We start from the raw sequence: 17267 nt of genomic DNA, 5'->3' as shown, positions 1-17267 counted from the left end.
ACATCCCCGTGATCGCACGGCAGCTGACATAGACATGAATGTAAAAAGAAGCAAGCGCAGGTGTCCCACTGATTGATTTAACAAGGTCACGGATAACGAGACGCGCCCTTCCTCCCAATTTGCATCATTCGTATGCGAATGTTTTCATAATGCAAGACGAATGGAATGCAACATGTTTTACATGTAAAATAGTCCACGTTATTATAGCCTAGTTCTCTTGTTCAAAGTAGTTAGTGTTCAGAAACCTTTTTCATCATTCATGTTCCATACCTGTCCGGTATATAGCTTTATACAATCACAGAAGTTATTTTTGAAAAATCATAAAGGTTATGAACAGTAATTTAAAAAGTATAACAAAAAAAAAATCTATCTATCAAAAACAGATTATAGATTTGGTACGTATATTTTATAGATGGATAGATAGATAATCATGGTACCTGGTCTCCTTCAATATGGGGGGGCACATAATAGGGGAGGCTTGGGGGGGGCTTTATTTACAAAAGGTTGAGAACCACTGCTGTAGATGAATGAATGAAGAAAAATTAAGAACAGAGCAGGTTAAGCCACCACTTAAGCAGAGTATGAACTAAAGCATTCTATGCACATTTCCCTCTTGCTGGCTTGTCCTATTAAAATGTCATTTCCTTTCAATTCTAATTGGCTGCTATTAAAACTCCCTACATGGACCTTGGTCAGTCAATATGACGAACATCCCGACCTGTAAAAACTCAGTTCAGGGCTTCACAGGCTACAGACACTAAACTGAACTGAACTGATGACTGAACTGGAGACACACAGAGAGAGAGAGAGAGAGAAAGAAAGAGAGAGAGCCTACTGAGAAAACTGATAGGTTAGTTAGCACAAAGAAAGACCAATCAGGACGCGCGCTGTGTCACTCTCTTACCAAGTCTGTCACTCGCTCTCTCGGTTTCTCCAGAGCCCGTCTACCATTAGAAATGACCATTTAACTCTCTCGCTCTCTCTCTCTCTTGAGTGCTCGTTCTAAAATAAATACATAAACAAATAAATAAATAAATAAATAAATAAATAAATAAACATAAGTCAATGCTTTTCTGTGCGCAGAAACACAAAGTATGAAAACAAAGTGTGTCTGCAAACTTTGAGTCATTATGCTTATTTGTAAGCAAAACAAAACAAAAAGTATGATTAACTGGTGTTTTGTGACTACTAGAGCCTTAAGCTGTAATATAACAATCCTCATTTAATTAAATCATAGACAAAAGATAAGTGACTGGAGAGAGAATATGATTATTAAATGAAACCATAAATTTAAATATTATTTCAAGTGTTCCCATTGTTATGTTTCATGTTAAAACTATTAAATGTCATTAATTCAACTTTATTAACAAAGAGTAAATTTTATGGATCATATATTATGGACTTATTTGCTGCTGGATGGAATTGGAAGAGTTATTTTCCCATCAAGAATGAGAGAGTGAGAGAAAAAGAGAGAGAGAGAAAGGGAGCAAGAGAGCGAGCGAGAGAGAAAAGGACTATAGGTAAGAAAACGGAAGAGGGCTGATGTCTGCTAAAGAAGACATCAGATAAGCCCCGGGGCATGAAATTGCCATGTAATAGTTCTTTTGGGCTCTTATTCAAAATAAAATCATACATACTAATGGGAGCCAGAGGCCCGGTCTCCTCTAGGGAACTCTCTCCATGAGGAGCATGCAGGAGATTGATAACCGGTGGGGCGCATACCAAATCCATCAGCCTCAAATACAATCATATTTCTCCAGCACTCTATTTAATATTTTTCAGCAGTAGGGGCAAAGGGGGAAACGCAAGTACCTGTCTCCAAATACAGTATTTTATATTTCCCCGCATTAATGTTTAATTAATTAATTAATTAATTCCCACTGATCTGCATTTAAGGAATGCTATTCATGGCAGGTGTATAGGCATAACTGTGCTTAAAGAAACTAGTTAAATCTGCCTGAATGAAATGGCAGACACAGACACACACAATCACAATCGGTTTGTTCCCATATAAAAGCCAAGCCCTGTTAAACCAGTGGGTGACTTTCTATGAGAAATTAGCTGTGTATTTTAAAATCCTTTGTAGCTGCTGGATATAATCAAAGTTTGAAGGAAAATTATGAAGGCTGCCAGGCTTGCCAGCATGTCTATATTCAGCAGCTTTTCAGTGCAATTACGAGTGAATAAATGCTATTATGTGTCCTAAATCACAAAGGTGCACATAAGTAAAGTCTAAAGTTTAACGTTGCTTTTTTCAGTGCCCAAGCTGCAGGATTTTTCCCTGGATAAAGTATTCGGACGGAAATAATGATACTTCCACACATCGAAAGCTGTCCCTGAATTTACCTACAGTTAGTTTTGTATATTATATTTCTCTCTCACACACACAATAATGTGTGAGATATATATATTATATATATATATATATATATATATTATATATATATATATATATATTATATATATATATATATATATATATATATATATATATATATATATATATATATATATATATATATATATATATATATATATATATATATATATGAGATGCACCGATGTATCGGCCGATAATCGGTATCCGCCGATAAAGGCTATTTTTCCGATAGTTTAAAAACATCCAATGATCAGGGCCGATTATATTCTATCAATAAAAGGAGGGTGGGAAAACACATCGATTTTGTGCTGTGTGTAAAGAAGATGTCTCTTGTGTGGAATGATGACAAAACTGCAGTTAATCTCTACACTGCTAAAATTTTACGGGAAACGGGAGTTCTCCCCCAACCGTTTAAATAACTTAAAATGTTCAATGCCAAAAGATATCATTGCTTGAAATCCGAAATAAGAGTATTATATAGGAATATGTACATATAATAATTATAAAATTAGCATATTCAGTAAGCATCTTAACAATTCCAAGAATAAATGTTCAAACAAACTAGAATATGACTAACATTATTACATGACAGATATTGTAGAAAAAGTATTAAGATCCTAATAAACTTATTTATGAGGTTATGAGCATATTGTTGTTCATGTTATTCACTTACATTCAGAAGACTGTAAAGAATAAACTGCAGGCTTGCATGTAAACAACAGGAGGCCATGTTGCTATAGTAACCGTTATATAACAGAATCCCAGTACACAGTGCCAGTATAGTTGATAGAGTTCAGTTGACATTAGCATCATATTACATAATGTGTCATGGAAGCAGCTTGATATTTTAGTGACGTTAAGGTCAAAGCAGTAAAATGTATGAAATACTAGCATAGCAATTTCATAGTTTATTGAGGTCTGTAAAATGTAGCCTGTTTCATTTTGGCTACTGGTTTATGTAAATGATTTACTACCATTTACATAAAGAGAGGAAATATGATTCAATTTAGACTATACATTACAAGTGTCTCGCATCAGACAATTCCTTTTTTGTAATTTAAATGTAATATTGACAATTGAACAGGGAAATCATCATTAGACTTTAAAAAAAAAAAAAAAAAAAAACAATAATTTACTGCAGCCATATTATGGACACAACCAGAACTTACTGCAACATGATTTCCTGATGATTTTTGGGGTCAAAAATACTTGATTCTGATTGGCTGAAAGGTGTGCATTCAAACCTTATAATGCACAGGCAGTTCCAGTCAGTTTAATCACTGTTTTAAATGCAATCTCTCACTCTCTCTAATAACTACTTAGTATAATTCATTCAAATAAATGTAATCTTATCACACTACTTTATCTCGGTGTATGATTTAGAGCAGGCAGAAATCTAGATCTAACAAACCCGGCTGGTTCGTTGCCTCTACATTGTGCATTACATTTATGTAATGCACATCAAGCCATGGATTATCCCTTACAAAATTTCTTACAGTATGGAAAAAAACATGAGTCCAGGGACGACTCGCCTTCCACTGAGCTGTTAGCGAGATTGTTGCTACTGTGTTTGATTAATGATAACGTAGTCAAGTAAAGTATTACCTTTTCTAGACATGCAGGCAAATGGTGAGCCAAATAGGACATTTTTATATTTACAAACAACTCATGTAACGGAACAACTTGTTTAAACAAAATACAATTTATTCAAAAAGTTGCTTAAGTAAATCTAATATCATAAATCATACTCAGACTTGACAATGAAACAATGTGCAGACTGATAAGACAGTTATTCACAGACTGTGAATGTCAGAAAGACAAAGGAGAAAATAGAACTTTTTGTTCTGTGCTGGGAAACATGAATATGAAAGTGAAATATGAAAGTGCTTTGGACATATTGGCTCTTCTGTCAGAAACACTGTATATAATCAGACATATTCTTTGTGGGGTTTTATAAATATCTTATTTCAAGACAAAAACGTTGAGGGGGGGGGGGGGGGGGGGGCTGGTGAGGGTACGTCTGTTTATAGCTGCTAAAAGTAAGCAATAACTTGTCTTGTGGATGTTCCAAATTAAATGGAACTTTAAATGATTGAAAAGCATGACATGCCATTCATTAAAAGTGCACCTATTATGGTTTTTCAAGTATTACCTTTCATGTAGTGTATTATAGAGCGATCTGTGAATGTAAAAACGTCTACAAAGCGCATGACAAACTGAGTTATTGACTCCCAAAAGAAGGAAGAGAGTCTGAACAGCTGAAACGAGTCGTTAGTAATTCCGGACTTACTTCCTGTACTAACCTACGTAGGTTTTTAACAAACAAAAAAGCCCTGCCTGAAAGGAGGAGCTTAGAAAGAATCCTTTAGAACGAATCATTTAACGAGTCATTTGTGACACTGTGGGGGGGGGGGGGGGGTGCACTTTAATAAATGAAAAATTATAAATGATGGCACATCATTGTGTTATAAAAGGAATAAAACACTTCAGGATGTACTGTTATACGAAAATAATCCATACAACGTTGCACCACCCTGTCTTGGATTATCTTCCTTTTAAAAGCATGTCCAGTCATGTTTTATTCCGTACTTAGTGCAACAGGCATGGGCGTAGGAGCCATTATACATGAATCCATTCCGGATCTTTTAGAAACATAATTACATTTTTTTTAAACTAACTTCCGCTATAATAAGCACAGGGGTCAGATTCGAGTAGCTAGGGCTCGCTGAACCGTTTGCCTGTTGCCAAGATTGACGAGAGCAAAGTGTCAGTCACTGTTAGGTAACAAGCTGGTATAGATTTTCAGAGAGGTGGCTACTCTTACACAATGAAAGCGGAATGGATTAATTTGGAGATGACTCGAATATTCCGTGACCATACATTGGGTGGGCCTTTTTTCCTGAGGTGAGGACGTTTCCGACTCATCATTGAGACGCTCTTGAGCCCACTAATGAATAGATGAAAGATTTACCACTTTGTATTTGTGGTAGGATATCATAGCTATTTCAGCCCATGAAACTGCTGATCATTTGATGGTTCTGATCGACAATTTTATTGTCTATAATAATGATAATTATTATTTCGCCTATGAAACGGTCAAATGTATATAAATGTACACAAATGTACAGCTAGCACACCAAAATTACGTGTATGTGCCACTGCTACGTGTCCATAAACGATTTAATGGTCACGTTAGCCAAAATGTTCACACAGAGATGAGATCCTACAATATTTGAAGAGGAAGAGGACAGAGGAGGATAAACAGCAGGTCATAGGAGTAGAAAAGACTGAGGAGGACGAGCTTGTAAGTTATATGGATAGCTACCAATGAGCCAGCTGGTTCATGTCACAACATGTTGGATGTTTGTCCTTTATTAAATAAAGTATATTATGCAGCTTATGGTATGTAGTAGATTTTGTTCTAGTTATATTATAGTCCGTCGCTCTGTCTTTATAATCTCCCCTCCCCAGTCTGAGTATTTCTGTCATCGCAAATACCCTCTTACAACCACACTAATTAATACATTCTCTTCATTAGAAATGAGCATTTAAGTGCTTTATTTAAAAAATAATAATTATACAGTGGCAAGAAAAAGTATGTGAACCTTTTGGAATTTCATGGTTTTCTGAATAAATTGGTCATAAAATGTGATCTGATCTTCATCTAAGTCAAGGGTACTGACAAATATAATGTGTCTAAAATAATAACACAATAAATTCTGATCCCTCATGTCTTTATTGAACACACTCATTCAAGATTCAAAATGGCAGTGGAAAAAGTAAGTGAACTCTTAGAATTAATAACTGGTTGACCCCACCCTTGGCAGCAATAACCTCAACCAGGCGCTTCCTGTAGCTGTGGATCAGACCTGCACATCGTTCAGGAGGAATTTTAGCCCATTCTTCCTGGCAGAAAGGCTTTAGCTCCGTCATATTCTTTGGACGTCTCATGTGTATGACTCTCCAAGTCATTCCATAGCATCTCTATTGGGTTGAGGTCTGGGCTCTGACTTGACCACTCCAAAAGGTGGATTTTGTTTTTCTGAAGCCATTCTGTTGTGGACTTGCTCCGGTGTTTTGGTTCGTTGTCCTGCTGCATCACCCAACTTCTACACAGTTTCAGCTGACGTACAGACATTCTCACATTACCCTGAAGAATTGTCTGATTTCATCTTCCCCCAACTTGGCCTCTGCCCAAGCTGGCCAGGCCCTGATTCAGCTAGGCAGGCCCAAATCATGATGTTTCCTCCACCATACTTTATGGTTGGGATGATGTTTTCATGATGATATGCCGTGCCCTTTCTACGCCAGATGTAGTGCTGTGTGGTTTTTCCAAATAGTTCAATCTTAGTTTCATCAGTCCACAAAACATTTTGTCAATACTGCTCTGGAGTGTCAATGTGCTCTTTTGCAAACTTCAGGTGGGCAGCAATGTTCTTTTTAGTAAGCAGTGGCTTCCTTCGTGGTGTCCTGCCATAGATACCTTGCTTGTTCAATGTGTTACGTATTGTAGACTCATGAACAGAGATGTTAGCCAGTTCCAATGATGCCTTCAAATCTGTGGTTGTCATTCGGGGTTGTTTCTTTACCTCATTGAGACTTCGTTGTGCTCTTGGTGTCATTTTGACTGGGTGCCCACTTCTTGGTAGAACAGCAACAGTCCCAAAGTGTCTCCATTTGTAGAATGTTTGCCTAAATGTAGACTGGTGAATTTCTAAAGTCTTTGAAATCACTTTGTAACCCTTGCCAGCTTTATGTAAATCAACAATTCTTGATCATAGATCTTCTGAAAGCTCTTTTTTGCGAGGCATGGCTCACATATGCGTGTGCCCCTTGTGCAGAGCAAACTCCAAAAGTTTGAGGGGTTTTTAATTAGTCAAAGTAGCTGTAGTCCACACCTCCAAACTCATTTTCTTAAGGAGACTCCAGGTGTGCTAAAAAATGAAATTAACCTAAAACCACCAGCTTTTTTCAGGTCATTAACTCAAGGGTGCACAAGCACTATGAGGTTTTTTTTGGTTCTCCTCAATAAAGACATGAAAGATTAGAATTTTTTTGTGTTATTATTTTAGACACATTGTATTTGTCAATACCCTTGACTAAGATGAAGATCAGATCACATTTTATGACAAATTTATTCAGAAAAACAATGAAATTCCAAAAGGTTCTCATACTTTTTCTTCCCACCATATATATATATATATATATATATATATATATATATATATATATATATATATATATATATATATATATATATATATATATATATACACACATATACATACACACACACACACCCAACATAAATACACACGGTATCTTACAAAAGTGAGTACACCCCTCACATTTTTGTAAATGTTTGATTATATCTTTTCATGTGACAACACTGAAGAAATTACACTTTGCTACAATGTAAAGTAGTGATTGTACAACTTTGTAAATTTGCTGTCCCCTCAAAATAACTCAACACACAGACATTAATGTCTAAACCACTGGCAACAAAAGTGAGTACACCCCTAAGTGAAAATGTACAAATTGGGCCCAAACTGTCAATATTTTGTGTGGCCACCATTATTTTCCAGCACTGCCTTAACCCTCTTGGGCATGGAGTTCACCAGAGCTTCACAGGTTGACACTGGAGTCCTCTTCCACTCCTCCATGACGACATCACGGAGCTGGTGGATGTTAGAGACCTTGTGCTCCTCCACCTTCCTTTTGAGGATGCCCCACAGATGCTCAATAGAGTTTAGGTCTGGAGACATCCCCCCTGGTCCTACACCTCAGGGCAAGGGTTTGCTCCAAGTTGGCTAAAGATGCTAGCAGATGCCGTCTACACTGTGAACCATTACGTAATGACAGAAATATAATGATAACATCACTGGTTTTTAACAAGTTTATGATCGCACACAGCTTTGGGTATAAATATTTCATTACTTACATTTTCTACGTTCAACATATTTAAAACTCAAGAGCTGGAAAAGCATAAGATTGCAATTTGCCACTCTTGTTATGATGAAATGAACAGGATTAAAGTGAAAAATGAAGTGTTTACACATCATCCCTTGGAGCCATGATTACACACAGCGCAAATAATTCACCAGTAGTAGAAAAGCAGAAGCGTCTGAAAAGCAACATCTTAAGTATTATTGCTACAAGAATATCTTCTAGGTTGACAGTGCCTGCACTATCTCATCTGCCTTACTTCAGGACAGCAACACAATGACTAGTAACGGTGCTATTGAAAGCGGTTTCTAAAAATAAAAAATAAAAAAAAATAAAAAAAGCTGGCCATTTATCTAGCCTAGTTCTGCTGGAAGAAAAACAGCTCAGAGAATAAACATTAACAATAACCCAAACTAGATTTAGTGAAACTGAAAAGACAGAGGACGCGGACGAATGGAACGCTATCTGTGCGGTTAATCTGTCTCAGGTTGTAGTCTGGGACGCAGTAGGATGAAAACGCTAATTGACTAATTTCTGAGGACCACTAGGGGGAAAACAGCACTTAAGAGATGTTTTGATTACATGCCACATTGTTTGACATTTGAGTTCTGACTTTAACACAATAGCGCAGATGTGAAAATAGCACCAGAGTAACGGCGCAGCGCTGAGCTGTGCGGGAGGTACTGGATCGTGAAGCGTGTCTTCAGTGAACACCACCAACTCATTTATTGCTTCTTAAGTCAGGTCATCAGACATGCCATTACCTCAACAAGCAATCATTCGTTCACAACGAAGACCCGAGCAGCATCTCACGGCCCCCACGCTGCTCCGTAACTGTACCTGTACGGTAGATGTAAAACATGTACTACACGGCTGCTGACACCCTCCCTCTTCCAAAAGGTTAATCATGTTCTACACAGGTTTCTGGGAATCCATCTCCATGACAGTCATCAGCATCCCAGCTCGAGCAGCTGTCACCTCCGCAAACAGGATTACAAACTACAGCTGGGTGATATCTAAAAATAATTAGAACCCTATCCTTTCGTGGGAAGAATTAGTAATCGCCAGAGCCAACAAAACCCAAAAAAACCCCAGAAGTCCACAGTCAGAACACGCCATCCCTAGAAAAGCAGACACCAAAAGGAGAAGCAGCCGACAAGAAAGTACATGACTGAAGTATTTTTGCTTCATTATATTCTAGTCAACAAGTTCAAAATGAAACCATTTTTCCATTTGATTTACAATTATTTAGTTCTACATGTTGTAATAACCGCATGCCGTATAAATAAATGTTTTCATAATATAGCCTACATCTTGTCTTGTTTTTCTTTTTCATGTGTGATACACTTGTGCGAAATATAATTAAGCTGCCTGCTGTATTTGCTAATTTAGGTTTAGTCTGTGAAAACCTCTACGTTCATGAGTCAGTATTTTTGATAAGCAGCTGTTAGTTTTCTTATTAGTAGGGTAATTAAAATGTACACAAGTTAAATATGGCTAATATAAACCTACTTCACAAGCAATTTAATACAACACATGTAGTTGTCTATTGCCAAAATAAGTCATCATCATCAGTAAAGGATTAGTGCTAACTTCACTTCAGACTTCAGGCATCATTTGCCATTAATGCGTTGCGTCACTTCAACTCATTAAAATGAAGTCAAATACTTGCAAAGCCTCTTCACTCAGTTAAGCACACAAATGTGAAAATTGTCATTCTCTCAACCTCTTTAGAGTCAAAATATAGTATTATGTGCCTTGTAAATTCCCCTCACTATTGAGTCTTCATAAAAGGCTCTTACAAGGATATATACACAAAGTAGTGGTGGCTGAATGGGTACTGATCAGAAGGTCAGAGGTTCAAGCCCCAGCACCGCCAAGCCACCACTGCTGGTGGGTTTAAGATGGCCTTGAGCAAGGCCATCTTAAGGCCCTTAACCATCTCAAGCCTGACCCTAGCTTCCTCACAAGCTGGGATGTGAGAAGAAAAGAATTTCACTGTGCTATAATATATGTGTGACATATAAAGGCCTCTTCTTCTTCTTCATGGATTTGGGAGAAAATATGAGGTCTCACAAGGTGACAGCAGGATAGTCACACTTCAGTCATTATGAGTCACAGCACTGCACAGTTTGGCATTCAGCCTCATTTACCACACCTGATTCAACTCATGAACTAGATGTGAATGGTAAATGGCACACTTATATAGCGCTTTTATCCAAAGCGCTTTACACTGGTTCTCATTCACTCATTCACATCAGGAGCAACTTGGGCTTCAGTGTCTTGCCCAAGGACACTTCGGCATGTGTAGTCACACGGGCAGGGAATCGAACCGCCAACCCTACGATTAGTGGAAACCCACTCTACCACCTGAGCCACAGCCGGATGAGGAAGAAAAGGGAAAACACAAATCACTATAGGGATGTGGCCTTACAGCACCTGACTGTGACTTTCCTGACCTACAGGAAGATATCTAAGTACTTCATCAATGCGCTGGACAGCACTGTGCTTTTAGCCATTCTCTCACTGGCAAACCATTTGAACAATATTGCACTTTATGCTAGACACAAGTAAACCTACATGAGCTTACATGAGAGTGTTGAATCTCTTGCATTGTGAACTGGATCCCCATTCATTACTATCTATATTTCCTTTTATTTCTAATGCTTGAATTCAAAATCAGAATTCAAACCCAGATTAATTCATGAACAACAGAAATATGGTGCTTTGGCTGAAACCGAAGTTGCATTAATCAATCGCTGCAGTTAGCGGCTGCTCCATCACCCCATAACGATTTCCTGTTGTGGCAATAACTTTAGCATCACACTTTAGGCATACACTTTATTATTCCCACATTATTATATCCAGTGCCACCAGTAGATGTCAAAACCCACTGAGAATCAAAACTCACCGATTCTTGCTCTCTGTAATGTTTGTTAGTTAAACAGAGAAGTCTTTGTTTAGCTCATATAACTTGATCGACAGCATTCATTTCAGCTGATTAAAGTGGTACGGTTTTAAAGTTATGACGTGATTAATCCATGGCCTGATTCAGGACAGATACAGGACAACTGCATGATACAGAAAAATATCTGGAAATGGGCACACACATGAACTTATAATTAACCAGGTTTGTGTGTGTGGGTGTATGAGCGAGTGACGAGAGAGAACATTTTCATAAAATCTTCTAAAATCCCTCCTTATAAAGGCATTAAAACATCTGGAATTAAGCAGGCTAAACTTGGCTTAATCTGTCTCTGGCCACATTCAACCCTAGCTCACACTACACTATTTGCACATTTAATGTCTGCTGCTGAGGAAATGTGAAGCAGCCTAAGCATTAGTGTTGATACAGGCGTGCTGCTAATGAGAGCAGGGCAAACACACCTGGACCAGGCACAACTCTCAGACTTGTGTGGCCCCCACCATCACCCATAAATTAGCAGTGTGGTAATGAAAATGTCATTTCTCATTTACTCTGCCTGAAATATATCATTTGCAGCACACCACATAAATTTGCATTTTAAGGCCATTCATTTCAAAGCAGCGAGTGCATCCATTAACATTTTGAATGTTAAAACCCAAAAAGTTTATAATGTCATTCTAAGGTGGAGGGGGGAGGAACTTTATCCCAATCTCATATCATCTATCTTCTATCTCTCTCTCTTTTATTATAATATATATATATATATATATATATATATATATATATATATATATATATATATATATATATATATATATATATATATATAGAGAGAGAGAGAGAGAGAGAGAGAGAGAGAGAGAGAGAGAGAGAGAGAGAGAGAGAGAGAGATAGACACACACATCATGACAAGTATTTCTATATGAAATTTATGTGATAATGTCAATCAAAAATGTATTGCATATATGAATAATTCTGTATAATTTAACATAGTTAAGGAGGATACTACACAATATTAGCATTAGTTAGTGCATTTAGCATGTTTTCATTAGAATTAAAGTTAAAATCAAAGTTCAATTTCACAGCACAAGTTCCCTGTGTAAACTCTAGACCAGGGGTGTCCAATCTTATCCGGAAAGGACCGGTGTGGGTGCAGGTTTTTATTCCACCCAAGCAGGAACCACACCTGATTTGATTCACACCCGTTTAATCAGTTGCTCTTGGCTTTCAATCGAATCAGGTGTGGCTTCTGCTTGGTTGGAATGAAAACATGCACCCACACCGGCCCTTTCCGGATAAGACTGGACACCCCTGGTCTAGATGATTTTAGGATATGAAGCAAGTCTGGGTTTGACGTAGGAGTTATAAATGAGGATTTATAAGCTGCTGTGCATAGCTCCAGTGGCAGTCCCTATCTCCCCAGGCTATAACTATGATAGCTTACTTACTCTAAAGGGCAGACGCTGGAATATGACTTTTTAGTGACACAGCCTAGATGTTCCGATTTTTAAGAGCGTATGTGGACACCAGGAGTTTCCAATGTGCTATTATATGTTATGCACAACAGGGTAAATCAGCCATGACCGTCCTGCTGATTAATGGCTGCTAACAAGATTTCTTTTTTTTTTTTACTTCAAGGACCGAGTACAACAATCAATGTTCATTTAATTGTATTTTCAAAAACAACAACCAGCCCTGGCAGCAATTAACACTTTTTCATTTTTGTGAGTTACAACTACAGCAAGCCCAGTGTCGCATCATTATTAGAGCTCTGACACACCGAGCTGACGTCAAAGAGCTGGTGCCAAAACAAAACTGAATGAGGATTACCGCCCACTCCCTCGTGTCTTAAGCTTGCATTTGAAGGCACTCCAAAGACAAACAACTGACATGCACATATGTTCTGCATCAGAGTAAAAGAAAATAACTCATCATGCCAAGAGGTGGAAATAGTATTAGTAGTAATTAACAAAATAGGAAAACCCAGTATCATGGATAAAAGGTGTAGTGCAGTGGGTAGGGCTTCCAGCTAACTATAGCAAATAATTAGAGGATGACAAATAATCAGAAGTTAGATGCGTACTATCTCTCTCTTTATTTATACAGCACTTTTAACAATAGACATTGTCACAAAACAGCTTTACAGAAATATATCAATTCAGGATATAAATTTAAAATGTAATAATGTGTCCCTAATAATAATAATCCCCAGACTTCCATATGATGCCATTCTGTTTCTTAAGGCAACAGTCCAATATTTGACGGTATCACTGAATCTGCTGCGATACGACACAATACAGCTCGATTCTGTAGCTTCAGAGTGATGTCTGACCAACTTTGTTAAAAACCTGGGGAAGGCCTAGTGTTAATCTACAAATGATAACATAGAGAAAGACTATTTTAAGGATCTGAATTACAGACAAACCACCTTGCTAGACTTGCTAATGCATCAGCTTCAAAATATGTCCTGTTGTCTGTCCTTTCTTGACAATATATTTTTACTTGGTTATAATCTAATTATAATCAATAATAACCGATTCTGTTCAAATCGTTCTACCTCTAGTGTGTCATTTGCTTGTTCTGCTCGCTTTGGATTTTCTTCCCCTGCACAGATTTGCTACGCTGAATGACCAATCACAGAGCTCTCTCACCCGCCAGTATCCAACACTGATTCATCATGTATAATCGCTGCCGACAAGAGCTCAGTAGATTCAGAGACACCGCAAACAACTACAGATGACAGCAGCAATCACTGCTCATCAGTGTACTGCACCCCCACACTACATGCTTTCTTAAATGCTTAGCTGAACATTTTTCATTTTGTCTGGTCAGCCGTTTGGGTCGACGTAAATTAGCTGCAACAAAACTACTAATGAAAAGGCTTTGTCTGTCATAACTTCTGAATGTTAAATTGTTACAAACTTCTGAGTTGGCAAAAACTGATGAACTGTTGAAAATATCAGAAAGTGAACAGCCATTTTAAAAGGCATTCCTAAGTAATTGAACGTTTATGCAGGCTGATCAATTCATTTCAATATGGCTTTGTCAGAACAAAACACACAGACACAAAAAACCAACAACAAATTAAATCAGATTGTTACGAGTTCTTTTGACATCATTGCATCGTTTTTGTCCGTTTCATTTATCGTGTGACATTGTAAGCATAACAAATCAGCAATGAATAGTGATACTAAAGGATACACCTGGAACCATCGGTACTGTACCTGCAACCAATAGAAAAAAAGCACACAGTTCTGGTTTTTGTTGTATAAAGTTCCAGTACTTTGTGCGGTGAAGTACCTACTCGGAGAAAGTACCATTCTTTTGCATACAGACAGCCGGCAATATTTTTTCAGCAACAATATTCTAGTGAAAAGATAGATGATTGCACTTGTGAGAAGAGTTTTCTGTTCAACAGGTCAACCTCTTTTGATGGCTGAATGCTTAATGCGAAACACATGCGAGATAAACTGCACCTCTGAGAACAATGCAGTTAGTGTGCATGTTTGGTCGGCAAGTGATTCACCACTTCACTTCATATGAGCTGAGGAATGAGTGTGTCTGATTACAGCTCAAAGAAGCCATCTGGGATGCTGTTTTTTCCCCTTTTGTTTTGATGAGGTAAACTGAATAGCTCATCCACACTCCGTGAATAATAAATCATATGAATTTCTAGCGTTTTTCCTTCCAGCATTTCACCTCCGAGCTCAGAATCTCAACAGGAGGTCCAAAGGACCCCCACCAACTGTTCTCTCTGACTCAGGCACACATCAATTTTTCTCAATAATGACGGTTTGATTCCTGGCTGCCATTTTCAAACAGCTGTCCTGGTTCGTCTGGTTTGGTTGGCACTGCTGTCTCTGAGGCACGTGATGCATGCCAGACATAGAAGGATGACTGTCAGGGACAGGGACAGCAAGAATATCCTTTAGCAGTTTATAGCGCTTTCATGAGAAAGTAAAAGACATGACACATTCATCTTAGTCCGTCTTCTACTTAATAATCCTATTTACATGCACAGTTGGTACTTCAGCAACTCAAGACACTATACAGTGATACAGTGTATTGGACATTACTGCAACTGAGGAGAGAATAAAATTAAGTAGGGGCCCTATGACTTGCACAGGTAGTACCTTGCCTGTTAAAACCATACAGGTGGCATATTAACATAATTTCCATCCCAGGAGTCCTCCATCTCTGACCTATGAGTTTTTAAGGCCTGCTCACCCACCTGCCCATCCATCCATCCATCTTCTGTGGGGAGCCTGGAGCCATCTTGTACTCTGGGTACAAGATGGGGGACACCCTAGACAGGGTGCCAACCCACCTCAGGGCACAATCGCACACACACCCATTCACACTCTTCGGACAATTTTGAGATGCCAATCAGCCTACAGTTCATGTCATGGACTGGGGGAGGAAACTGGAGTGCCCTAAGGAACTTTTAGCGTTCATAACACAACAAATTAAAAGAAGTGCATTTCAATTAATTCAACTCATCTATTGTCTGACACTATCTCAGAGGAACAGTTAATGTTAATGTTGGAACTTCCAAATGTAACTTCCATAGTTCCATTTCACCGTTTATCTCTATAATTACTGTTGTACCTCTTTTTACTTTTCCTTCCTTACCTTTTTAACACCATACCAGCTTCTATGGCGATATTCATGGCGAAAGCTAGTTTAGATAATCAAGAGTAAAACTACAAAAGGTGCTTAAGATTCACACCCCCCCCAAAAAAAACAACAACTTAAAACTCAGAGTGGATTTACTTGCTTTAAAACCTTTTCAAAAGTGTCAACAGAATAATACAGGTTCCTCAAGTGTATAGAAGCGTTACAGTCCAGTAAGACATGTTTAATGGATAGCGGGTTTCTCTTCATTTCTAGTAGTAGACAGTCACAGGCAGTAATCTGATATTAACCCAATTAAAACAATACTCTGATTAAGAAACTATTATGTAAACAGCCATTATCGATGACCTTAATCCGACTAAAGTCATGCTCGAAGTAAATATAAATTGAATTAAGACGTGAAGTATTCCTATTTTAGTTACATTATGGAAGTGTATTATAGACATGTACATACCTTAAATCACACTATTAATATCGTGTTGGAGTTTTCACCGCATTTTGTGACAGGACACGTACACACACACAGCAGAGCTCAACCGTTTGACAACAAACAAGAGAGCACGGCTGCATCCCAAACCGCGTACTTACCTACTATATAGTAGGAAGTGAAATACACCTACTATACTCAGCTACTATATAGACGGCAAGTACGCGGATTGGGTCGCAGCCCACGGCTTCAAGCAGTCGTCTATTTGCACGTACAGCATGACAAATAATTAACCGCACTTGAAGATTTCGTAAAATGAAAAAATGAAACAGTTGGTCTTCGTTATGGTACCGTATACAGTTTTGGGTGTTTCATTTTTAATTAATTAAGCAGGGAGAGATCAGATCAGATCTGGAAGAGAAGCGGCGCTGTATCACGTCTCCATGCTAGTTCTGGGAACATGTACGATACAGACACAGAAGGAGCTTTTTCATCCTGCTTTTCTTTTCTGTTCATGAACTCTGAAACTGTTGAGTAAGCAGCATATGTTACACAAGACCTTTGATCTGCCTGACTGCGTTTACATGGACATCAATAATCTAATTATTGACCTTATTATGAATAAGACAATATTGTGATTAAGGTGTTTACATGAGTCGCTTTTAGGATACTCCTTTCATGTACCTGTTTTACATGTTATAGAACATAGATCGATTAACATCACATGTCATTACGTCACCGTGCCATGCCGGCCGACGTCCCTCCAGAATTTCACGTATCAACATACACCCAAAACTGTATACAGTACCATAACGAAGGCCAACTGTATATTGATACGTGAAATTCTGGAGGGAACGTCGGACGGCGTAGCACGGTGACGTAACGACATGTGATGTTAATCGATCCATGTTCTGTGTCTGTATCGTACATGTTCCCAGAACTAGCATGGAGAC

At 38.2% G+C, this 17267-nt stretch overlaps 1 protein-coding gene across 3 annotated transcripts in view; it reads right to left on the bottom strand.

Moving 5' to 3' along the window:
- marchf8 (membrane-associated ring finger (C3HC4) 8) overlaps positions 1 to 17267 on the bottom strand; it is an 84686-nt gene that overhangs the window by 34204 nt on the left and 33215 nt on the right. The window contains exons 1-2 of one of the 3 annotated variants that reach the window (XM_017462528.3): positions 3054 to 3103; positions 905 to 1002 (exon numbers count right to left, since the gene is read on the bottom strand). The exons of the other annotated variants lie outside the window; for them this stretch is intronic. Coding sequence (XP_017318017.1) covers positions 905 to 964 — 60 coding nt within the window. The 5' untranslated portion in view covers positions 965 to 1002; positions 3054 to 3103. Of the gene's footprint in view, positions 1 to 904; positions 1003 to 3053; positions 3104 to 17267 lie in introns of those variants that run through there. 3 annotated transcript variants of the gene reach the window in all.

This window comes from Ictalurus punctatus, chromosome 3 (genome assembly GCF_001660625.3).
Source record: "Ictalurus punctatus breed USDA103 chromosome 3, Coco_2.0, whole genome shotgun sequence".
NCBI classification, from domain to species: domain Eukaryota; kingdom Metazoa; phylum Chordata; class Actinopteri; order Siluriformes; family Ictaluridae; genus Ictalurus; species Ictalurus punctatus.
The sequence above is the reverse complement of the archived record's forward strand: the minus strand, read 5'-3'. Positions and strand labels throughout refer to the sequence as shown.